General features: G+C 36.4%; 1 protein-coding gene across 1 annotated transcript in view; it reads right to left on the minus strand.

The window, feature by feature from the left end:
* Positions 1 to 978: 978 nt before the first annotated feature.
* LOC138755157 (exostosin-1-like) overlaps positions 979 to 23,206 on the minus strand; it is a 149,316-nt gene continuing 127,088 nt past the window's right edge. The window contains exons 8-11 of the mRNA XM_069920572.1: positions 18,941 to 19,030; positions 16,656 to 16,816; positions 14,535 to 14,706; positions 979 to 4,289 (exon numbers count right to left, since the gene is read on the minus strand). Coding sequence (XP_069776673.1) covers positions 4,104 to 4,289; positions 14,535 to 14,706; positions 16,656 to 16,816; positions 18,941 to 19,030 — 609 coding nt within the window. The 3' untranslated portion in view covers positions 979 to 4,103. The remainder of the gene's footprint in view (positions 4,290 to 14,534; positions 14,707 to 16,655; positions 16,817 to 18,940; positions 19,031 to 23,206) is intronic.

A 23,206-nucleotide genomic window follows, 5' to 3' on the forward strand; every position in this document is an offset into this window, starting at 1 on the left:
TAATATTCATAAACCATACTTAAAACTCCCAACTCTGCTATCTTGTGCACTCTCAGACAATCAACAATTTAATATTAATGTCCTTCCCCTTGTTTTCAAACACAACTTCTCTTCGTCGATTTTAGCCAATAGCTGTATCTTCAACAGGCAAGGCTCCAAGCTGTGACATCCCCCCCCCCCAACCTCCTTGCTCTTTTCTCTCTAAGATGATGCTTAAAATCATGGTTAGGATTTTAGGTCTACATGGAAGAGACTGCAACAAAAAAAAAGGATTTATCCACGATGATATCATTGACAAATTGAACTAACATTTTTAATTGGCTTCTCGGATCCACTTTACCAAATTGGCTTGGATTTTGTTGAGTCTTTGTAGCAAAAGTGTGCATATTGGCACACATGGAGCAGACGGCTCACTTATTGGTTGAGCTTCTAGTTTCAAGTGCAAATGCATTGGCCCATACACTGAGGAACAGTGAGAAAGTTCAGTTTGTGACCAGCCAAGTTTGTCAAACCATACAACCATAGGGAGATGGTTTGACAAACTTGGCTGCTCACAAAATGAACTTTCTCACTGTTCCTCAGTGTTTGGGCCAATGCATTTGCACTTGAAACTAGAAGCTCAACACAGCTACAGGGAGCGATCAGTTAAAAGAATGCATCACCAGCATTATTTTACTCGCGTTTGACAATAGCCAGAAAGAAAATGTACGAATTTCAATTGTGAATCTTCTTCCTGACAGTAATAGGGTGAAGAAATTGTAGTCAGGGCAGGAATTTTGGGAAATTGGCCTTGAATCTAGTAATTATTCAGTAAAACCTGTTTCAATATTCAAGCAGCTGAGTGCATAAGGAAGAAACTTATTAACTGCAGTTAGAAGATATGACTAGGTAAACTGTATGGTGAAAAGAATATTGTAATCCTTTAACAGATAAAAAAAATGAAACTCTCAATGACCAAGAAATTAAAATAAGACAGTATTATCAAATATCATTTATTTAACAAAAATCTTACAAAATTTTCCATTTATTTTCTAAGTTTTTTTAATCATTTATGTCTATAAAATGAACCAACATAATACTAATTACAGAGCTGGAAACATGAGGCATGATGGATTTCAAGGGATAATGGAATACTTCAAGTGTGGTGCATACTCATTATTCATAGGAAAAATTAATAAACCAGAAATAAAATTGCAGCTGTAGAGCCTTTACCCTTGAGACTGTAAAGAAAACTTCCCAGGAATGTCAGTAAATCATCTAATAATTATTCCAGTGCTCCTAAAGCAAAAAAGGCATGTCTAGGAAGAGGAACTAAATAAATAACAATTGGTATCTCTCTAATACAACCATTTCGGTCTCCAGGTAAGACTTGGAAAAAAAATTGGTGGGATTGGAATTAAAGTTTTGACTGTCCTATGAAAATTTCAAAGATCTTTCAAGTAATTGGAGTGGCTCCAGATATACAGTTTCAGCTTTCTGTGCACATTCTTTAAAGATTCATGTTCAAACCTGAAACTTAGTCTGCAATTCACCGAGGCAAAATGCAATAATTTTTAAAAAATTAACAGCCCTACCAGATCTTAAAATTTAGCTCTTCTACAATGATTTGGAAGAAGCCGTTAATCTGCTCATATTATTATTGAACTTTTGGATTTAAAAGGTGGGGTGAATATTAAATAAAAATCCCATGGCACATATTTTCCTTCACTCAAAGCTTCTAAAACAGATTATCTGGTCATGAACACAAAACTGTTGAGGAAAGCTTGATGTGTGCAAATTGATTACAGGTCAAAAGTACTTCAAAAGTATGACAGGACATCCTAAGTGATGAAAAAACCCTATGTAAAGACGTTGTTTTAATATTTGAATATTTTTCAGGATCAATTTATTCCAAAAAGTCAACATCAACCCACATTAACAGGGATTCAGCCCTTAAACTCAGAAGAGTAACATTCTAAAGCTAAGTTTAAGATTTGCATAACTTAGTCTACAGGTTTCAAATGAGCTTTGAGCACTAGTTTAAAAAAAATTAATGACTGGAATTTCTTCAACTGTACATTATTTTGTACTGCAGCTAACTACACAATTTCAATAAGAAGCAATTTAAAATTTGGAATAATTCTAAAGAGTGAATTTAACAATTTGATAGTTAAAAGGTAAGTACACTGATCCTGGGACTCAAGATCTAAAGCTGCTTTTTAAAAAAAAACTTTATTTAAATAGTCCAACTTAACTGACCAAGATTTTCTGAAGCAACTTTACCCTCTGCTCTGTTTATAAATTTTATTGCAGTAACCCCTTTAGCTAGCACCTCGCTTCTAAATCAGTCCCAAACATGAAAAAAAAACATGGTTAATTCTAGATCTATGATACGAATGAACCTTATGAAGAGATTGTACAGGGAAAAAAAAAACAATTGTAGAGGCTCTAGGGTGATACAGTTCAGCAAGAGGACCTTCTTTCACCAGAACCAGTAACAATTGTAACATTACACACCAGTGTAGATCAGTACATTTAGACAAAGAATGGCAGCCAATAAGTGTGCAAATGCTCCCAAGGTACAAAAAACACTAATAGAAGCAGCAGAAATGTAGTGATAAAACAAAATCCATTCTAAGATATTTATGTTCAATGGTACAAACATACTTGCGAATGACTCTAAAAGTACAATTAAATTAATGAAAGCATCTGCACATCAAATGGACAAATCTTTGGTGATACTATCTATACAAAAGTTATCTTTGATGGAGCTACAATGCTATGCAAGTTAATGAAGTAAATCACAATATATGGCTTTGTATTCTTTCCACTCCTTTGTAGGTTTCACCCCATTAACTGTGTAGTCATGTCATTCAAACCAGTTGGGATTTTTTTTAATATATAAAGCAATGATACACTACGAAAACCATTGGAAATGTTAGAAAACCTCAAATGTACATCTTATACAAAATAATTTGTTTTGCTTTACAGTAATCCATCTAATTATTCCCACATTGCTTTGTCAGTTTGTAACATACACTATACACATTTGTCAAAATAAATATACAAGATAACATACATTATAACAAGGCCCATTTTCACACCCTTAATTATGAAGTGACAATGTTGATTGGAGATACAGCATAAAATGAACTGGGATTTCTGTTTAAAATAAGTGAATTACATATATAAAAACTAGGTTGAACAATTATTATTAACCAAAATAAAGTGATTAAAAGGCCACATGCTCAATACTCCTTCAAGTCTCAGACATTCAAGTACCTGTGAGCAAAGGCTAACATAGCCTTGCCATTTAAAAAATAGAACTTTATATAGAAACAAGGGACAACCCCTTGTCTGAGCACCACATGTGCCATTTACTTTAAAAACACAAAACCAATGTTTTAATTCCATAGGTCAGCTCATTGACCTTGTAAAAGCCATACAGCAGGTCACCTGTTAACATGCAGGCATTTAGCATTCTGTATTTGTGTGGCAGACCACCTTGAACTGCTGAGGAGCATGGAGTCCCGTCAGAGACGGTAAGGGCTATCTTGTATTGATAGTGTATATGCATAATTTTTGAGAAAATAATATTTTGCATGCTAATAGCTAACATGGCAGCCATTATTGGTGAAATCCAATTACATGCTCATTAGTCATGAATGCTCTGGTGCCCATTCCTATATAAGCCTGATGGCCAACCATTCCATACATGGTTTACTTTTCCTAAAAGATACTTGGCTTAAGTGGTATTTAGTTGGCCCCAGCTGATCTCCAGGCCAAGATTTATTCTGAACAATTGAATAGTGTTTTACTTTGTTCTTCACAGTTGCTGATGGAAAAAAATCTTCAGTCTAAATTCATGGTTCTTTTGATAAACTGTATACTCCTCGTAATAGGATATCAATCCTGCCTCTTAGATTGATAAAAATTATTTAAAAAAGATAAATTCTAATTGCCCCTCAGATCATAATCAGTCAATTGCAGCTACCTGCAAGTCTGGAGTACGTCGGGTGCATCAAAGGGCGACAGCCAAGAGTTACCTTGTGCAGGTTGCTATCTGTTGAGCCGAGGATGGCTTTCATCCCAACACAGTCCAACGATCAATGGCTTTGTGCTTCTTAGAGTCGCTCAATGTCCCGATACTTCTTTCTCAATATAGAGACCTGATCTTTGAAGAGAACTGGGTCCAGTCGCATTTGGGAGTGGATCAAAGGCATGAATCCAAACCAACTTGCAAAAGTATTCATGCATGTTTGCCGTTGAGCAAAGTGGTCAGGATCAGCCCATCTGGAAGCTCTGGATGACTGAAAAATAACATTCACCCTTGATTATTTTGATCACCAGAACTTAATGTGTAGGAAGTACAGTGTTATTATCAAGATATTAGAGTACAACACAATATATAGTATGCAATCTTGATAAAATAAACAAGAACAATAATAGCCTAGCAACTTCTTATAAGAAAGTTTAATGGTTTAAGCATAGGCCCTTTGCACATTCAGTTACTGCTTGATTCATTATATCTTCAATTGATAGACTTGAAAATATGTTCAAATTTATTGTCAAAGTACATACACAATACCACATACAACCCTAAGATTCTTTATCCTGCCATCTCTCTTGTCAAAACATGCTAGTTTAGTTTCCCAGCTGAATGATGTTCTGACGTCACCCTCGGAGAGAGGTATCACAGGGACATCAACCTTTTCAGGGATTCTAGTAGGCTGTTTTGTTCTTCTCAAAGTGAGCATAGGTGTTCAGCTCATTGGGTAGTGAAACATTACAGCCATCTATAGTGTTCGGCCTTGCTTTGTAGGCTGTAATGGCCTGCACTCCCCACCATAGTTGATGTGCATTTGTCTCTTGTCTCTAGCTTCATCTGGAATTGCCACTTTTAGACCAATATTCCTAAGGAAGTACCACGATTAGACTAATCTCAACTATGGTTTTCTGTTTTAACCCTGAGGTGAACCTCTGACCATTTACCTACTCCATCATCAAGACTACCTTAAAAAAACTTCTCAAAAGTGTTGCTCTATCCCTGCCTCCGCTTTTCTTATGCATATACTCTTAACCATTTCTAGCACTTCTGGCTGGCTTATCATCATCTACCCTCCAGAAATACCCCAAAACTTGCCACCATTGTCATTACTTAGTCCTGATTATCCATTGGCTCCTAAAATTCTCTTCATTTTCAAATACTTCCATGACTTTGCTCTCTTGGTTCTCAAATTGAAGTACCCCTCATATCTGGTCTCTTGCGCAACCTAGATTTTAAAACCATACCACCAGTAACCAGATCTTCAGCTTGAGGTCTCGACTCCAAGCTTTTGAATTTCCTCCCTGAACCTAATTTCCCCTTTGAGCTATCCTAAAGCCTCTTAATGGTTACTTGTCTTGATGTATCTGATTCAATGCTAATTTTTTCACAGCTTTGATGGATTATAGTATCTTTAAGATAGAAATAATGTCCAGGGGATTCACAGGAACAGCAAATAAAAATTAGTCGACAATTTACAGAAAGCAGTATCAAGGAAAATTGCTTAAGACATTATTCAACGAGGTATGCTTAAAAAAAATCAGAGAGACGAATAGAAGAACAGAGGATTTTGGAATCAATTGCAGAACTTAGACCCTAGGTAACAGATGGGAGAACAGCCATCAAGAGAGATGAAATTCAGGAAAGCTCAAGGCAACAGAATGATTTTGTTGCATCCACCTCATGAATGTTATAGAGCTGGAGGTAATTTGGAGGAATCTTTAAAGAAAAATCAAGAGTATAATAAAATCAAGGCACTGCTTATTTGGAAATCACCATAGATCAGCAAACACAAGGGTACTCAGTGAAAGGGAATCGGCTAGAGTTAAGATTTGACAGCAAATTTACAGAAGAAAACAAAGAACAGTCAGGAATATCCTAGAATAGTTGCATCTAGATGTAACAAACTCATGAGTATTTCATAAGTAATTGAATTGGCAAAATCATAAAGATTAACATATACTTGTGTCACAGAGCTCTGTGTAAAGGTGGACTACTGAGAGAGTGGGAGACGGACTGAGCATGTGCAGAAACTTATCTAAAAAATTTCTGGACTTGGTGTTGTGGAGTGGAAGAAGGCCCAGAGCATGAGTCATGGTCTGGAGGACAGTTTAGAATGTTGGGATTTCAAAAAGGAAAAACATTCTGAAGGCAGCCAGAAGGATCCGGACCAAGTCGGTTGCTCCTCTCTCTGCAAGCAACACAAGAAAATTTTGAATTTTGTGCTCTCTCTCTCTCTCAAAAAAAATCTTTTGGTTTCAGTTTACCAAACACACTGAACTTTGTTTATTATCTTTGCTTCAGTTGAGATCAAAGTTTTGTGAGTCTTGTATGTTTTGTGTCTAAGTTTTTCTGTGGGCTGGTGTTAGGTCTGCTTTGTTCATGAATGAGTGAGACAAACACCAGACTGAGTCGAAATCAGGGTTCTTTGTTCTTTATTACCGGATTGTAACACTTGCGACTAACAATGTTAGTCGGAGAATGCATTCTGCCGTTATCAGCAAAATGGTGATTTTTTATACCCTTGGATACATGCTTAGAACATCATCATATCATTACTTGTCCAATGACTAAAACTGTTGCTATCCTTTCCCTGCTAGCTTCCTGCCTCTCAATCCATCAATGTCTCTCTTATCTTGTAAGTACAAGGATGCATTCACATCTTGTTACAGCCCTGTACAGGGTAACTCCTTACACATTCCCATCTCATGATGTTTTACCTTACACTGGTTGGAAGTGTAGTTTCGACTTTAATTATATATCTTATATTTAGGCTGGGGAATTTATTAGTTTTACACTGTTATAGAAATTTGCATAGTAACCAGTGGGCATTGTTATAAAAGGGGGGGATTTTGAATTAAAGTTTGAAGGTGAATTTTTTTTTAAGTAATTGTTCATCTTTACCCCTGTGTGATATGCCTTCTTTGTGGTTGCTCGTTTGATCTTGTAACACTTGATAAAGGAAGACATCTCAAAAACTATTGTGAAAATATATACAGTGGGGCTGGAGAAACTGGAAGAATAAAGTCCCTGCAGGGTGAAAAGAAATGCAGTCAAGATCGCTATGAAAATCAGTCAGCTTGTAGTGGACTTTGCTCACAAATGTAGCCATTTAGATGGAGATAGTCAAAGGGAAGGGAACTGCTCACAATAACCAACCTTGACTCATATTTGTACAAAACAATATTTATTTATTTGTATGGATAAAATACTTGTCCTGCATATGTATTGTTTGTACGTGTGTTATGCCTGGTTGTGTGTCTGCATGTTTTGCACTGAGGATGCTGTCTCGTTGGGTTGTACTTGTCCAATCAGATGACAATAAACCTTGACTTGTCTTGGATGAATGAGTAATGGACCACAGGGAAGCAAGACCACACTACAAATTCGCAGAAATATGAAGATTTTTAATCTGGACAAGCAGAATTATTAATGTCTGGAAAAAGGTAAGGAAGCAAGTTCCAAATATTGATAGCTTTGTAATAACATTGTGGGCAAAGTGCTCCAAGTTCAGGCAGCTAAGGTTGATGAGCAAGGGCAGCAAAAAAGGTGAGAGTCAATGTCATTAGCAACAGTTAGAATTGAGGGCTAAAGGCCAGAGGGAAGGGTTCAGGTGGATCAGGAAATCTGAAGGTGGACGAAGGATCCAATGTCCAGGATGAAGATTGCCATCCAAAGAAATGGAGTCAAAGAAGGCAGAAGAAATCATGGTGAGCTTGATTCCACTGATAAAAGTTGAGGCCTCTACGGAGGACAGTTTGTGTGGGAATCATGGAGGGAAGGATCAATAGGTGATAGTGATAACATAGCAAGGGGTAAGATTGAGGGGGTGGGAGAAATTAAATCAGAGAAAAGTGAAAGATGAGAAAGACCCCGAGAAGTATTTCAAGTTTGCAATCTTTGACTCTTTAGAAAGGAAGTCTTTTGCTGAAATGCTGAATCATGTGGAATTGCTGACAAGAACAGCTTTGAGATAGGGTGAGTTGGTACCATGAGAGAATGTCAAGAGCATATGTGCACTGGTACAAGGCATTAAACATGAATCTCAATGTGTTGAGAACAGTGATTCAATATAACTTTAAATTTTATGTCCCTTTATGACTGTCCTTGGCCTCTCACATTGACAAAAGCCCACAGAAGCTTGAGGAATATCTAGTGCAAGGTCACCAACCTATAATGTTAATAGCTTTCTCCCTTCATGATTGCTGCTTGATTTGTGGAATCAAATTTCTCCTAGATTTCTCGCAACTGTTGTATTCGGAATCTCATGGATCCAGCACTTACTTTCAGTTCATTCATCTCCCTCTATCTACACTTCAACATTGTTCAGCTACACCATCCTCTCAGTCAACTCCAACACGATATAATTATTCAGCTGCTTGCGCTCCACTCTGTAATATTCCCTTCGTTCTTTCAAGCCCTCCAAGTTCTCTGCAATTTTTAAAACACATATTCCCTAATATTCTGATGAAGCATCATCAACTTGAAACATTAACTATCTTTCTCTCTTCTGCCCAACCTGCTGAATACTTACAGTGCTTTGCTTTATTACATATTTTCAGCATCTGGTGCTTTTATTTTTGATAAAGCTTTAAGAAAAAAATTGCATGCTCACTTATTGTTTTTTTAAAATTTTTATTTTTCACACTATGAACCATACTGACCAAAATACATAGACATTTTTCCCTTGAATATATAGTGTTATTTTCTCCCCTTTTCCCCCCTCCCTTCTCTCCCTCACCCCCTTCCCATTTATTCAATCTATAAGATACATTAAACCCGTTTAAACAATGTCGTCACTTAATAAAATAAACAAGAAATTTTTATCTTTTACTTTTATATACTGAGTCAGTTCATTTCGTTGTCTTCTCCTTCTGTCATTTTAGGTGGTGGAGGTTCATGGTAGGATTTCTCTATTGAATTTCACGTATGGTTCCCATATTTGTTCGAATATTGTAATGTTATTTCTTAAATTATATGTTATTTTTTCTCATGGAATACATTTATTTAATTCTATGCACCATTGTTGTATTCTCAAATTGTCTTCTAATTTCCAGGTTGACATAATACATTTTTTTGCTACAGCTAGGGCTATCATAATAAATCTTTTTTGTGCTCCATCCAAATTCTTTATTTCTTATATTACTTAGGAGGAAGATCTCTGGGTTTTTTGGTATATTGCTTTTTGTGATTTTATTTAATATCTGGTTTAGATCTTCCCAAAATTTTTTCACTTTCTCACATGTCCAAATTGCATGAATTGTTGTTTCCATTTCCTTTTTACAGCGAAAACATCTGTCAAATACTGTTGGGTCCCATTTATTTAACTTTTAGGATGTGATGTATAGCCTGTGTAACCAATTATATTGTATCATGCGTAACCTCGTGTTTATTGTATTTCTCATAGTTCCGGAGCATAGCTTTTCCCATGTTTCATTCTTTATCTGTATGTTTAGATCTTGTTCCCATTTTTGTTTAGATTTACAGTTTGTTTCCTCATTCTCCTTTTCTTGCAGTTTGATGTACATGTTTGTTGTAAATTTTTTAATTATCATTGTGTCTGTAATCACATATTCAAAATTGCTTCCTTCTGGTAACCTCAGACTGTTTCCCAATTTGTTCTTCAAGTAGGTTTTCAGTTGGTGGTATGCAAACCTTGTATTGTGAGTTATATTTGTCCTTCATTTGTTCAAAAGATAATAATTTATTTCCCGAAAAACAATTTTCTATTCTTTTGATCCCTCTTCTCTCCCATTCTCTGAAGGAAAGGTTATTTAATCTTAATTTTGGTAGATGATAATTTGTTTTATTCATTTCTATGTGAATCTTCTTCCAAATGTTGAGCAGATGGTGCAATACTGGTGAATTCCTACGTTGCACCAATTTTTCATTCCACTTATATATTATATGTTCAGGTATCTTCTCCCCTATTTTATCTAGTTCTAATCTGGTCCAATCTGGTTTTTCCCTTGTTTGATAAAAATCTGATAGGTATCTTAATTGTGCTGCTCTATTATAATCCTTAAAGTTTGGTAGTTGTAGGCCTCCTTGTTTGTACCATTCTGTTAATTTATCTAGCGCTATCCTCGGTTTTACCCCTTTCCATAAGAATTTCCTTTATTTTCTTCAGCTCCTTGAAGAATTTCTCTGTTAGGTGAATTGGTAATGATTGAAATAGGTATTGTTTCCTTGGGAAGATGTTCATGTTAATACAGTTTATCCTTCCTATCAGTGTTAGTGGTAAGTCTTTCCAGTGCTCAAAGTCGTCTTGTAATTTTTTTCATTAATTGCTGATAATTTAGTTTATATAGATGGCCGAGATTATTTTTTAATTGTATACCTAGGTATAGAATTGCTTGTGTTTGCCATCTAAATGGTGATTCTTTCTTAAACTTTGTGAAATCCGCATTATTCATTGGCATTGCTTCACTTTTATTTGCATTGATCTTGTACCCCGATACTTCATATTCCTTCAATTTCTTATGTAATTCTTTTATTGATATTTCTGGTTCTGTTAAGTATATTATAACGTCATCTGCAAATAGACTGATTTTATATTCCTTCTTATTTTTATCCCTTATCAGTTCTGTTAGTGGTTCATTAGCTAACGCGAACAGTGAGGGAGATAGTGGACATCCCTGCCTTGTTGTTCTGCTTAATTTAAAATGGTTTGATATATATCCATTTTTACTGTCACTTTCGCCAATGGTCCCTTATATAATGCTTTAATCCAATTAATATACTTCTCTGGTAGGTTGAATTTTTGTAGTACTTTGAATAAGTAATTCCATTCTACTCTGTCAAAGGCTTTCTCTGCGTCTAAAGCAACCGCTACTGTTGGAGTTTTGTTTCCTTGTACTGCATGGATTAAGTTAATGAATTTACAGATATTGTCCGTTGTTTGTCTTTTTTTAATAAATCCAGTTTGGTCTAGTTTTACTATTTTTGGTACACAGTCGGCTAATCTGTTTGCTAATAGTTTAGCTATTATCTTATAATCTGTGTTAAGTAGAGATATTGGTCTATACGATGCTGGTGTTAGTGGATCTTTCCCCGTCTTTGGTATTGCTGTATTGCATGAATCTGGTATGTTTTGTGTTTTTTCAATCTGGTTCATTACTTCTAGAAGAGGAGGAATTAATAAGTCTTTAAATGTTTTATAGAATTCTATTGGGAGTCCATCCTCTCCCGGTGTTTTGTTGTTCGGTAGTTTTTTTAATATCTCCCATATTTCTTCTATCTCAAATGGTTTTATTAATTTATTTTTCTCCTCTGTTTATAATTTCCGTAGTTCAATTTTAGTTAGAAATTCATCTATTTTGTCTTCTTTCCCTTCGTTTTCAGTTTGATATAGTTGCTCGTAGAATTCCCTGAAGTTTTCATTGATCTCCGTTGGGTTATATGTAATTTGTTTGTCCTTTTTCCTTGATGCCAATACCGTTCTTTTAGTTTGTTCTGTCTTAAGCTGCCACGCTAGTATTTTGTGCGTTTTTTCTCCTAGCTCATAATATTTCTGTTTTGTCTGCATTATGTTCTTCTCCACCTTATATGTTTGTAGTGTTTCATATTTTCTTGTCTGTCAATTTCTCGATTGTAGTCCTTCTTCATCTTAGTTACATAACTTATTATCTGTCCTCTGATGAATGCTTTCATTGCGTCGTCCCATAGTATAAATTTATTTTTCATTGATTCCGTATTTATTTCAAAGTACATTTTAATTTGTCGCTCAATGAATTTTCTAAAATCCTGTTTTTTAAGTAGCATGGAGTTTAATCTCCATCTATACATTCTTGGTGGGATGTCCTCTAGCTCTATTGCTAATAACAGGGGTGAGTGATCCGATAACAATCTAGCTTTGTATTCCGTTTTCCTAACTCTCCCTTGGATGTGGGCTGACAACAGGAACAGGTCTATCCTTGAGTATGTTTTATGTCTACCCGAATAATATGAATATTCCTTTTCCTTTGGGTGTTGTTTCCTCCATATATCCAAAAGTTGCATTTCCTGCATCGATTTAATTATAAATTTGGTTACTTTGTTCTTTCTGTTCATCTTTTTTTCCAGTTTTATCCATGTTTGAGTCCAAATTAAGGTTAAAATCCCCTCCTATTAGTATATTCCCTTGCGTATCTGCGATCTTCAAAAAGATATCTTTCATAAATTTTTGATCTTCTTTATTAGGTGCGTATACATTGAGTAAATTCCAAAATTCTGAATATATCTGACATTTTATCATTACATATCTCCCTGCTGGATCTATTATTTCCTCTTCTATTTTGATTGGTACATTTTTATTGATTAATATAGCTACTCCTCTGGCTTTTGAATTATATGATGCTGCTGTTACATGTCCTATCTAATCTCTCTTTAATTTGTGTTCCACTTCAGTTAGATGTGTCTCTTGCACGAATGCTATATCAATTTTTTCTTTCTTCAGTAAATTTAACAGCTTCTTCCTTTTGATTTGGTTATGTATTCCGTTAATATTTAAAGTCATATAGTTCAACATGGCCATTTCATACTTTGTTTATCTTTCCTTTCCGTTTCCTCATCACCACCTTCCCTTCTTGTCCATTTCGGTTTTTTTTTTGAACACATTGTAAGACAACATTTCTAAAACATAAAATATTTCCACTATTCCCATATCTAAAATTCCTTTAACCCCAATAGTCCCTCCCCTCTCTGAGTTGCCCTTTGTCCCTTGTCAGGCAACCACATCTCCCCTCTTCATTTGGATTTGCGAACCCGCTCGCAAGCATCAACTGATTTCGCAGTGACTGTTATTCTTCCCCACCCAGCCCCCCAGAAAAGATTTTAATCTTCATATATAACAAAGCTCACTCTCTTAATTCCCTCCTTACTTCCTTTCTTTCTCTTCTTAGTTCTTATTTTATACTTTATTCTTCTTTATATATAGTTTGTGTCATTTTTGTTCTTGTTATATCTCTTCATCTCTCTGTCTGTTTTGTAGGTGTTCTGCAAATTTTTGTGCTTTTTCCGGATCCGAGAACAGTTTGCTTTGCTGCCCTGGGATGACTATTTTAAGCACCGCTGGATATTTTAACATAAATTTATAATCTTTTTTCCATAGGGTCATTTTTGCTGCGTTAAACTCCTTCCTCTTCTTCAGGAGTTCAAAACTTATGTCTGGATAGAAAAATTTTTTTTGGCCTTTGTATTCCATTGGTTTTTTGTCTTCTCTTATTTTTTTCATTGCTTTCTCCAATATATTTTCTCTTGTCGGATATCTTAAATTTTACTAGAATGGATCTTGGTTTTTGTGGTGCCTGTGGTTTCGGGACTAATGTTCTGTGTGCCCTTTCTATTTCCATTCCTTCCTGTAATTCTGGCATTCCTAGGACCCTGGGGATCCATTCTTTTATAAATTATTTCATATTTTTGCCTTCTTCATCTTCCTTAAGGCCCACTATCTTTATATTGTTTCTTCTATTATAGTTTTCCATTATATCTATCTTCTGAGCTAACAGCTCCTGTGTTTCTTTAACTTTTCTATCAGATTCTTCTAATTTTTTTAAGTCATCTACCTCCATTTCTATGGCTGTTTCTCATTCTTCCACCTTGTCTACTCTTTTCCCTATTTCTGTCATGACCATCTCTAATCTATTCACTTTTTCTTCTGTACCTTTTATTCTTCTTTTTATTTCACTGAATTCTTGTGTCAGCCATTCTTTTAATGTTTCCATATATTCTTTCAAATTTAATGTCCCTTCCCTTCATCTTCCATTTCTCTGTGTAGAGTTTGATGTTCTCCCTCCTCTTCCTCTGATTCCACTCCAGGATCTGTGTCCTTTATCTCTGTCTCTTCTGATTTTCTTGTTGGGTTGTTTATTTTATTTTGTTGGATATTTTTATTTTTATTATTTTTATTAAAGGTGTCTTGGTTTTGGTCGTCTTCCTCTGGGTTGGTCATCTGTTGTTTCTCTGATTTCCTTTTTTTATTCTCTTCCTTCTTGTTCCCGTTATTTTCTATGTTTTCCTGTTGGGAGTCTTGCTGTCGTGTTATTCTTGTCTGTTTCAGCTGTGGAGATTTACTCCTCAGCTGGTCCCCCCTCCCCCTCTCGGTGTTGTTTTTGTCTTGCGCGGTTGTGCCCTTTTGTTTGGCTCCGAGAGCCATCTTTGTAGCCCTGAGTTCGGTGTTTCCACGGCGGGCCTCCTCGTACAGGTAAGACCTTCACCTTTCTCTTCCGACGTCTTTCCTTCTTCTTTTCTTCCCATTGTTTTTGGTTTTTCTTTTTTTGCTGCTATTTTCTCCACACTTTTATTTTTAATTTGTTATGGTTTCTGTGTTTATGGCTTTGCTTTTTTAAAAACTTTTCTAGAGAGGGCTGGTATTTTCTTCCCGGTCACTACTCCATCACGTGACTTCCCCATGCTCACTTATTGTTGAAGCTTACTCGTAGCTCAGGGCCAATGCAAGCTTGTGCCAAAATTCCTAAACTTGAAATTCAAAAACCTCAGGATTTTCTCACTTTTTACACAACTAAATTACCTGCTGCATCATTGTTTCTTTGTACTGCTTTTTCTGGGTTACTTTAACAGGAGGCAGTTTGGTTACTGCTGACACCAAGAAGTTCATCAGAATGTCTTCACAGTTGGCCAGCTGGTCCACCATGTTCTTCAAGCTGGCAGGCAAGTAATGAGTATACAAATAATGGTAGTACCTACACAAACAGTAAAAGCACACACCACAGAATTAATCACAAGGCAAACATTCCTTCAAGACTACTTTTGGTTTCTTTTTCTTCCAAAAGGAGTAAAATACCTCAAAATTTGTGCATTTGACTCATTTTTATTATAATTAGGTTGGAATGCAAAATTTATTCATACAAATGAAAAAAGGATTATTGCATTAACAGCAATACAGTAATGCGCACAAAATTGTTATTAATGTTCAATGTTTATCTGTACTGGGTGAGGCAAAAATACCCCCAACATAGAGAGCACATGATAAAATACATGTTTATTCAAGGTCAGGTAGGGAAAAAAAGAGATGAGGAAATTGAAACATTGTTTTGGAAAGACTTGACTTTTTCAAATTAGCATTAGACTTAAATCTGCAAAACAAAAATCTGTTGGTGCAACACTATCCATGGAATCATCAATTAGAAGAGAAAAAACCATTAAATTGTTAAATTGAATGACTAGGAAAATATTATTTCAGTTGACTAAAAACTGCTTCTTGGTCAGATTTGAAAATGTCAAATGTCTTATAAAGTTACATTTAAATGTTATTTGTTTTGATAATTCATCTCTAGCTTAATTTTCATTAATAAAGTAACTGAAAATGACGATGTATCAGTGACTCAATGTCACCAAATCCAAGAAGATAACAATAAATTACATTTTGCAGGTCAACTGCAATAATGATGTCTGGTCATTTACATGTCTATAATGCAGACATAGAAATTTGTTATGCCTGTTTTACTGATAGTAAAAACTATTCTCAGTGGCATTGAACATTTAGGTTTGTGACACAAGGTCAGTCATGTTCTGAAGTGGGACGCAATTCTAAGGATCTGCTGCTCGTCTGCCTCAGCTTTATACTGGCCTCAAATACTAATTCAATTAATTTAACAAGTTCGTTATTTTTATTTTATGTAGTATTCACGTTCATAATTTATTGTACTCTAACTAAATTCACATTTTTAATTATTTAAAATAATTAAAATAACAGGTCAATTTAAACTGATTTTAAATGTTTCTGAATGTCAGAGATATTTGAAAAACGTGAAAGTTGCTTTCATGGCTGAAAGTTTGTCAAGGACACAAGGGCAAGGCCTCATTCTGCTGCCTGAGACCTGACCACCTTTGGAAGGACTGTGCTGGTAAAGCTTTCAGTCATAAGCATCCAGCAGATAAGCAAGGCCACGGGATGAATTTGGTGGCATTTTCTTTCTTTTACAACAAATGAGCCTATTCAGCCCATTGAGTCCACACCTGTTCTGTACCATTCCTCCATGTACTTCCCTATAAACTGTTCTTTCTCACATGCACATAAACTCTTCCCCAATTCTCTAATCATACACATACACCACAGAAAATTTACAGTTGCTAATTAACATACTAGCATGCCTTTGGATTGTGGAAGAATGCCCAAGGAAATCCACAAACTCTACACAAGCAGCACCTGCCATCAGAATCAAATCTGTCACTTAACTGTGTGACAGTAGCACTATCTGTGGCACCCCTGTAATGCTCACAGTTTCAATATTTGTATGCAAATTAAATTTTTGATTATAGATAGACCAGTTAAAAGATATCACCTCCCTGTTCTGATAACTTGCAATTCATACTGGAGAATTTGTGTGTCTTATGAACCTAGATACTTGAGCTCTTGGTTCTATAATAAATAAATAATTACTTGCTCTGTCAAAGGCTTTATTAAAAATGTTATACTCTGCCAAGTTTGGAATATGGAAAGGTTTTGGATTGCAATTTTAGAATCAATGCTTAAATGTATGCCATTCATTGTGTTTTTAACCTGCTTTGCCATAATCTTAGGAAAATTAAATAAAAATTCTGGAAAAATACAAATTCCTGGCTGAAGAATTTACTTTTATGAAAATAGTTTGCTGTATGAAGTGCTTCAGATTGCATGTTATATCCATACCTGTGGTAGAATGCAGCACCTGTTAAAACCATGGAGTAATCATTTGTCCATTTAGATGTGTAACCCCATCTTTCTTTTGTGCTGTCCCAGAAATGGCTGCGAGCTGGATATCCCACAATTCTCTCAGGGAAACTTTGCCACACAGTGAAGGCAAAATCTACCTAAAAATTAAACGGTAAAGCCTAAGTCCGTTTTGATGCAACATTCTCTTCACACAGCTTTCAAAATAGCCACGAGGGTCAAAGTATTAAATACTTAGAGGTAATTTATGAAGGTTGAGATATTTGTTATAATAAAAAGTGTAATGGTCATTAAAGACTCAACCCTAGGGTATAAATTTGGACAATAATTTTGAGATCGTAACTGCAACATTTATTTTTAAATCCAAGTGCCACATCTTTAAGGTTAAAATGAATTATTTATAAACTGACATTTGTAAATCAGTTTCAAAGGACATAGGGATTAGGTGACATTTACTTGTTAATATTTTCAAGTTTGACTGTAAAGGCTAAGTTTCCCAAGCCATATTTATACATGCAAATTTATGCAACAATAGTATCTCAGACAGTAAAATTATAGTAATGTTTATTTCCATCCAACCCTGACAATATAATGGGCCTATATTTTCAAAGTTGATTGCACTGAAACATACAATTCAGAGGGCTTTATAACTGCTGACAATCTGTTACCTCAAACTGCAGAGTACAGAATTATGTGCTGCTGGTTTTTGGGGTCTTCTCGACTCCGTAACAGGTGTAACTTGGGCAGCACAGACTCATGGGCCAAAATGGCCTGTACTATGCTGTATATCAGCATTTCTCATCATTTGCCCCTACTTCATTAGACACGTGATAAAATATAGAATTGCTTTTAAGAGATGTAATTAATACAATAGTGCATTATGTTAGAGTTTTAAACAAATAATTTACTACATGCTTTTAGAATTTGAAAAAAAAACATTACGTTCCGTGAGTGCACTGCCTCCATGTTTGGACACATATATCCTTGGGATTGCACAAAAGGGCAGAAATGAAAGAATGTGGAGGTCTGGCTTTTAAGTTAGTGGATGTAATTGAGAAAGGGGCAAAACCATTAACAAATTTGAATAAGAGATTTAGCATAGAACATGCTGAATTGCCTTCGTCTTTTAAAGAAAGTAGAGGCGTTGATGTAGGTTCTTGATTGGCATCAATGTGGTTGGTCTTGGTCAGGTAATTGGAAATGTTGAGTATCAGGAACTCGAATACCATCTTCATTTCAGTATCACTGGGTGTGGGTTCTACACCTTGTCCTAAAATCCATGATCAGCTCCCTTATTGATGTTGAGAGGTAGGTGATCTTGGCACCCTCTCTTTCCTCCTTCATGCACTTATCGAGTCTCTTGTTGAATATTTATATTCAAATTATTGCAAACAGTCCGTGGTTGAAAGCTTCGCATTTTTATCATTCCACTCAATGAAAAGGCTTCTTTAAAAATTCTTTAGACTTTCTGATGGTTAGCTTACTATTTTATATTATGGCTCTAATCCATTTCTCACAGCCAGCATCACTATCCCTTTATACATTCTCTCAAAATCTTTTTGAAAACTGCATAATCCATCAATAGCAAATTAATGCTTGCATTTTGGAGGGAATTAACAGCAGAAAAATAAAGTATGTGCAACATTAAGATTACCATCTTGGCTAAATGTTCCAAGCAAACGTTTTCAAAAACAATTCAAACTTCTTATAAATAATTAATCTATTACTTCTATATACTATTTTACAGAACAGATTTGCTACAGGCATTAAATGCAATGACATTACTTATACTTTCTGTACCACATTTGCTGGAGGAGCTTTCCCCACCTATCATTTATTGTGTCAGATTATGAATATCAGAGAAATATAAATTATGGCTGAACCTAGCAATTTAATTTATGATCATGTTTTTTCAAAATTAGGAGCAGAAATCAAATGACTTTGGGTGGCAAGGTTAGCATAGCAGTTAATACAACACCGTTATAGCGCCAGCAATTGGGACTGGGGTTCGAATCTCACACTGTCTGTATGGGTTTTACATGGGTGCTTTGGGTTCCTCCCACTGTTTGAAACGTACTGGGGATGTAGGTTAATTGGGTGTGAATGGGTAGCACAGGTTTGTGGGCTGAAATGGCCTATTACTGTGTTGTATGTCTAAATTAAAATAAATAAATAAATAGATGAAAATCTTTCTCTTAACCTAAGTGAACAGAATCTAATTGAAATAATTAACAGGGACTCTCATCAACATCAAACATTCTTACCTCCGTAGTAGAAAGAACAGTATCTTCGTCCAGACTAAGAACTGCGTGTGTATGGATGGTATCATATGGAAGAAACCGGCTGCTCATAACCTGTAGATGTCCAGAGAAACAAAAGTGCATTACTAACTGTGCATCTTATAATGAGGCAAATGGAAGAAAAAATGCTCTAATTTTCATTATGTACATTTTAGATAAATAAACTACAGCTGGAATGCATGGGCTTTGAAAATGGATGCAGTACTAACATATGCCAAATTGCTTCTGATGTAGGTATATCTATTTATATGTTTGCGACTTGCAATCAGTGTTTATTCCTGTGTTCATTGAATGTGCACTCAGCCTCAAATCCAATTATGAGTGTGGCTTGGATCATTAAAGTCGGTCTGCACGTAAAAGGGAGCTGAATTTGGCTTTTTAGCATTTGCTCTTAAGCATTTTCTTATGCTAGAATACAAAATGCTGTTTATCCAGGATTGAATAGCTCAAGTCTGTTTCTACAAAGATTCACCAACCTTTATGCGCCCTGTTCACCCGTGAAGTGTGAAAAGAATATGATAAATAATCCATTGGTTGCTATCTTTTTATAATTCATTTGTCCATGTATCATGGATGATGCTGGCAATGCCAACATTTATTGTCCATCCTTCATTCCCTTTTCACTGAAGCAGAAGTTGGGAATTGGTGGGTTTGGAGTCATATAACAATAGTTAAGGATGGTTGATTTCTTTGTGTGAAGGTCTTTATGAACCAGATGGATTTTTACAATAACTTCCAACTGTGTCTTGCACATATTCAATGAGGCAGCCTCAACTGTTTCCTTGTGCAGAGTATTCCACAGATTTACTACTCTCAAAGCCATTCATTCCATAATCCAAATAATTAATATTCAACATAAAAAGTCGCCGCCCCAACACTGACCCCCGTGGAGCACCACAAGCAATTGGCAGCCAATCAGAATATGATCCTTGTATTCCAAATCTTTGGTTCCTGCCAATTAGCCAATGCTCTACCCACACTAAGTTATTTCTTGTTATACTATGGGCTTTTATCTTGTCGTGTGGCACCAAGCCTTCTGAAAATCCAAATACACACAATCAAAAGCATCTCCGTTATCCAGCCTGCTTGTCACTTCTTCAAAAAATTCAATAGGTTTGACAAGCAAAATTTTCCCTGAAGGAAACCCTGCTGGCTTTGGCCTATCTTGTCATGTGTCTTCAAGTACTCTATAACCTCATCCTTGACAGTTGACTCCAACATCTCTCTAACCACTGACATTAAACTAACCCGTCTATAATTTCCTTAATGGTGCCCCCCTCCCTCCTTGAGAAGTGGGGTGACATTTGCGATATTTCAAGGACTCCTCGACCATACCAGAATTTATTGATTCCCAAAAGGTGATTATCAATGCCTCCACAATCTCCACTGCTACTTCTTTCAGGTCCTGAGGGTGCAATCCATCTAGTCCAGGATACATCCACCCTTAGATCATTCAGCTTTCTGAACACCTTCTCCCTGGAAATAGTAACTGGACTCACTTCCCTTCCCCAATACCCTTTGACATCTAGCACACTGCTACCATCTTCCACAGTGAAGACTGATCCAAAATACTCATTTAGTTCTTCCAGCATTTCCATAATGGAGACATTTCTCCAGCGTCATTTTCTAGTGGTCATGTAACTACTCTTACCTCTCTTTTACTCTTTATTTACTTGGAGAAGATTTTTGTATCCTCTGATATAATTTGCTAGCCTATTTTCATACTTGATCTTTTACCTCCTTACGAGTTTTTTTTGTTACCTTCTGTGTTTTTAAAAACTTCCCAATCCTCTCCCTTGCCACTAATTTTTACTTCCTTGTCTACCCTCTCTTTTGCTTTTACATTGGTTTTGACTTTCCTTGACAGCCATGGTTGTCACATTTTTCCATTTGAACATTTCCTCTTCTTTTGGTATGTATTTATCCTGCACCTTCCTCACTTCTGGCAGAAACTCCATTCATTGTTGCTCTGCTGTCCTCCCTACCAATCTACTTTCGCCAGTTCCTCTCTCATGCCTCTGTAATTACTCCACTGAAATACCCACACATCTAACTTTAGATTCTCTTTGCTAATCTCAAATTGAACTCAATCATACTGCTCAACTAATGTTTCCTTTACTCTCAGCTCTCTAATCACCTCTGGTGTTTTATACAACATCCAATCCCCTCATCAACAAGCTATTCTAAAAAGCCATCTCACAGGCTTTCTACAGATTCTCTCTCTCGGGATTCAGTCCAAGTCTGATTTTCCCAATATTTGCATGTTACAATCCCCCACGGTTACCACAACATTACCCTTCTGACACGCCTTTTCTATTTGATGATCTAATTTGCTGTCTACATCCTGGCTACTGTTTGGAGGTCTGTGTATAACTTCCAACAGTGTTTTTTTTTACTCTTGTCATTTCTTAACTCAACCCACAATGATTCTTTTTCTTCTGATCCTATGTCATCTCTTTCTAAGATTGAATGTTGTTCTGTAGCAACAGAGCTACATTGCCCTCTCTGCTAGCCACAGTGTATCCTTGGATATTCAGCTCCCAATGACATTAATCCTTTCACTAAGACTTTGCGATGACCACAACATCGTACCTCCCAATCTGTAGCTGTACGACATCCACTTTATTTCTTATGCATGCATTTAAATGCAAAACCCTTAGCCTTTTATTTGTTACTTTTGACTTTGTGCCCCTGTTGCATTGCAACTCATCCCAATGGCTGCAATTTTGTCCTATCTGCCTGTCCTTCCACATGAACTCCCTTTCAGCTGTCCTTACTTGTGTGGCAACCATTTTTTTCCTCTGCCTTTTAACTTTGGTTTCCACCACCCTGTGAATCTAGTTTAAACCCCCCCCCCCCCCCCGACTCCCCAACTCCCCAAAAGCATTAGCAAATCTTCCTGCCAGGATATTGGTTTCCCACAATCCGTCATACTTGCACACATTACCCTGTATTGTGGAGGGTCGTGGCTGTCATGTGATAGCACTGCCCACTACCAGGTGAGAAGACACCACTTGCCAATCAAGATTTGGCATCACCCCACCCATCAGTGCACACATGACCATTGGCCCCTTTAAGTACCTTTGTACTTGGCCATGGGCCATTGGGCATTGAAATCAATCAGACCTTGATGGCACCGAGCATTGGATCCCTGTAAATTACCTGGACGGGATGCCCCAGAATTATAAAGGGTGGCCTCATGTGATCGGTACTTTCTCTTTGCCATCTTTGCAGGACCACCCTGCTGAGTACCATAGAATGACGCTGGAGAATCATTTGATGAGGTGTGCATTTATAGGGTTGGGAGTGTTTTATTTAGTGTCTCTAGTAGCATTGAGCCAAGGGGCAGTGGGTATTGTATTGTATGTGTGTATATTTTATCCCGTTGCGATTTTTCCACACTTAACTTCTATAAGTAACGTGCGTGTCTTTTCCCATTACGATTTTCCCACACTCATTTATAATAAATTGCGCTCATACAATTTTCCTACACTCGTCTAATAGAAACTGTGCGCATGTGTTTTATTTCTGTTATGATTTTTCCATGCATGTCTTCTGTAAATAAAATTATTTACTGCTGGACTGTGTTCAGAGTCCTTTCTTTTGAGACCCATCAAATCTGTTTTCACACTCACAATAACACCCCTTTCCCATAAAAGGTTTGAATGATTCAAGAACTTGAAACCCTGCCCCCTGCCCCAACTTCTCACCCATTTATTTTGTCCACACAATCTTCCTGTTCTGACTTTCCCTAGCTCTTGGCACCGAAAGTAATCCAGAGATTACCACCTGGGAAATCCTGCTCTTCAACCTCTTTCCCAACTCCCTAAACTTGCTTTACAGGACTTTTATCCCACTCCTGCCTATGTCATTGGTACCAATATGGACTACAACCTCTTGCTGCTCAACCTTCCCTATAAGATCCATGCTGCACCAACCGGAGAACAATTTGTAACCAGATAGCTTGCCATTTTTTCCTCAATAATTGTTTGATAGCTTCAAGTATTTTCTCATTCACGGATGATGTTAAGCTAAATGGCCTGTAGCTATCTCCTTTTACTGTCTGCTGATCTGTTGGAATCTACCCAGAATATTTTGGTAAGCTATCACAAACTCTTAGACTATAACTTTCTCCATTTCTTTCAATACCCTGTGATGCATTTCATCAGGATCAAGGGAATTACTTACCTTTAGGCCCATTAGTTGCTCAAGTTCAATTCAACACTACCT

Source organism: Narcine bancroftii, chromosome 2, assembly GCF_036971445.1.
Source record: "Narcine bancroftii isolate sNarBan1 chromosome 2, sNarBan1.hap1, whole genome shotgun sequence".
In the NCBI taxonomy this organism is placed as follows: domain Eukaryota; kingdom Metazoa; phylum Chordata; class Chondrichthyes; order Torpediniformes; family Narcinidae; genus Narcine; species Narcine bancroftii.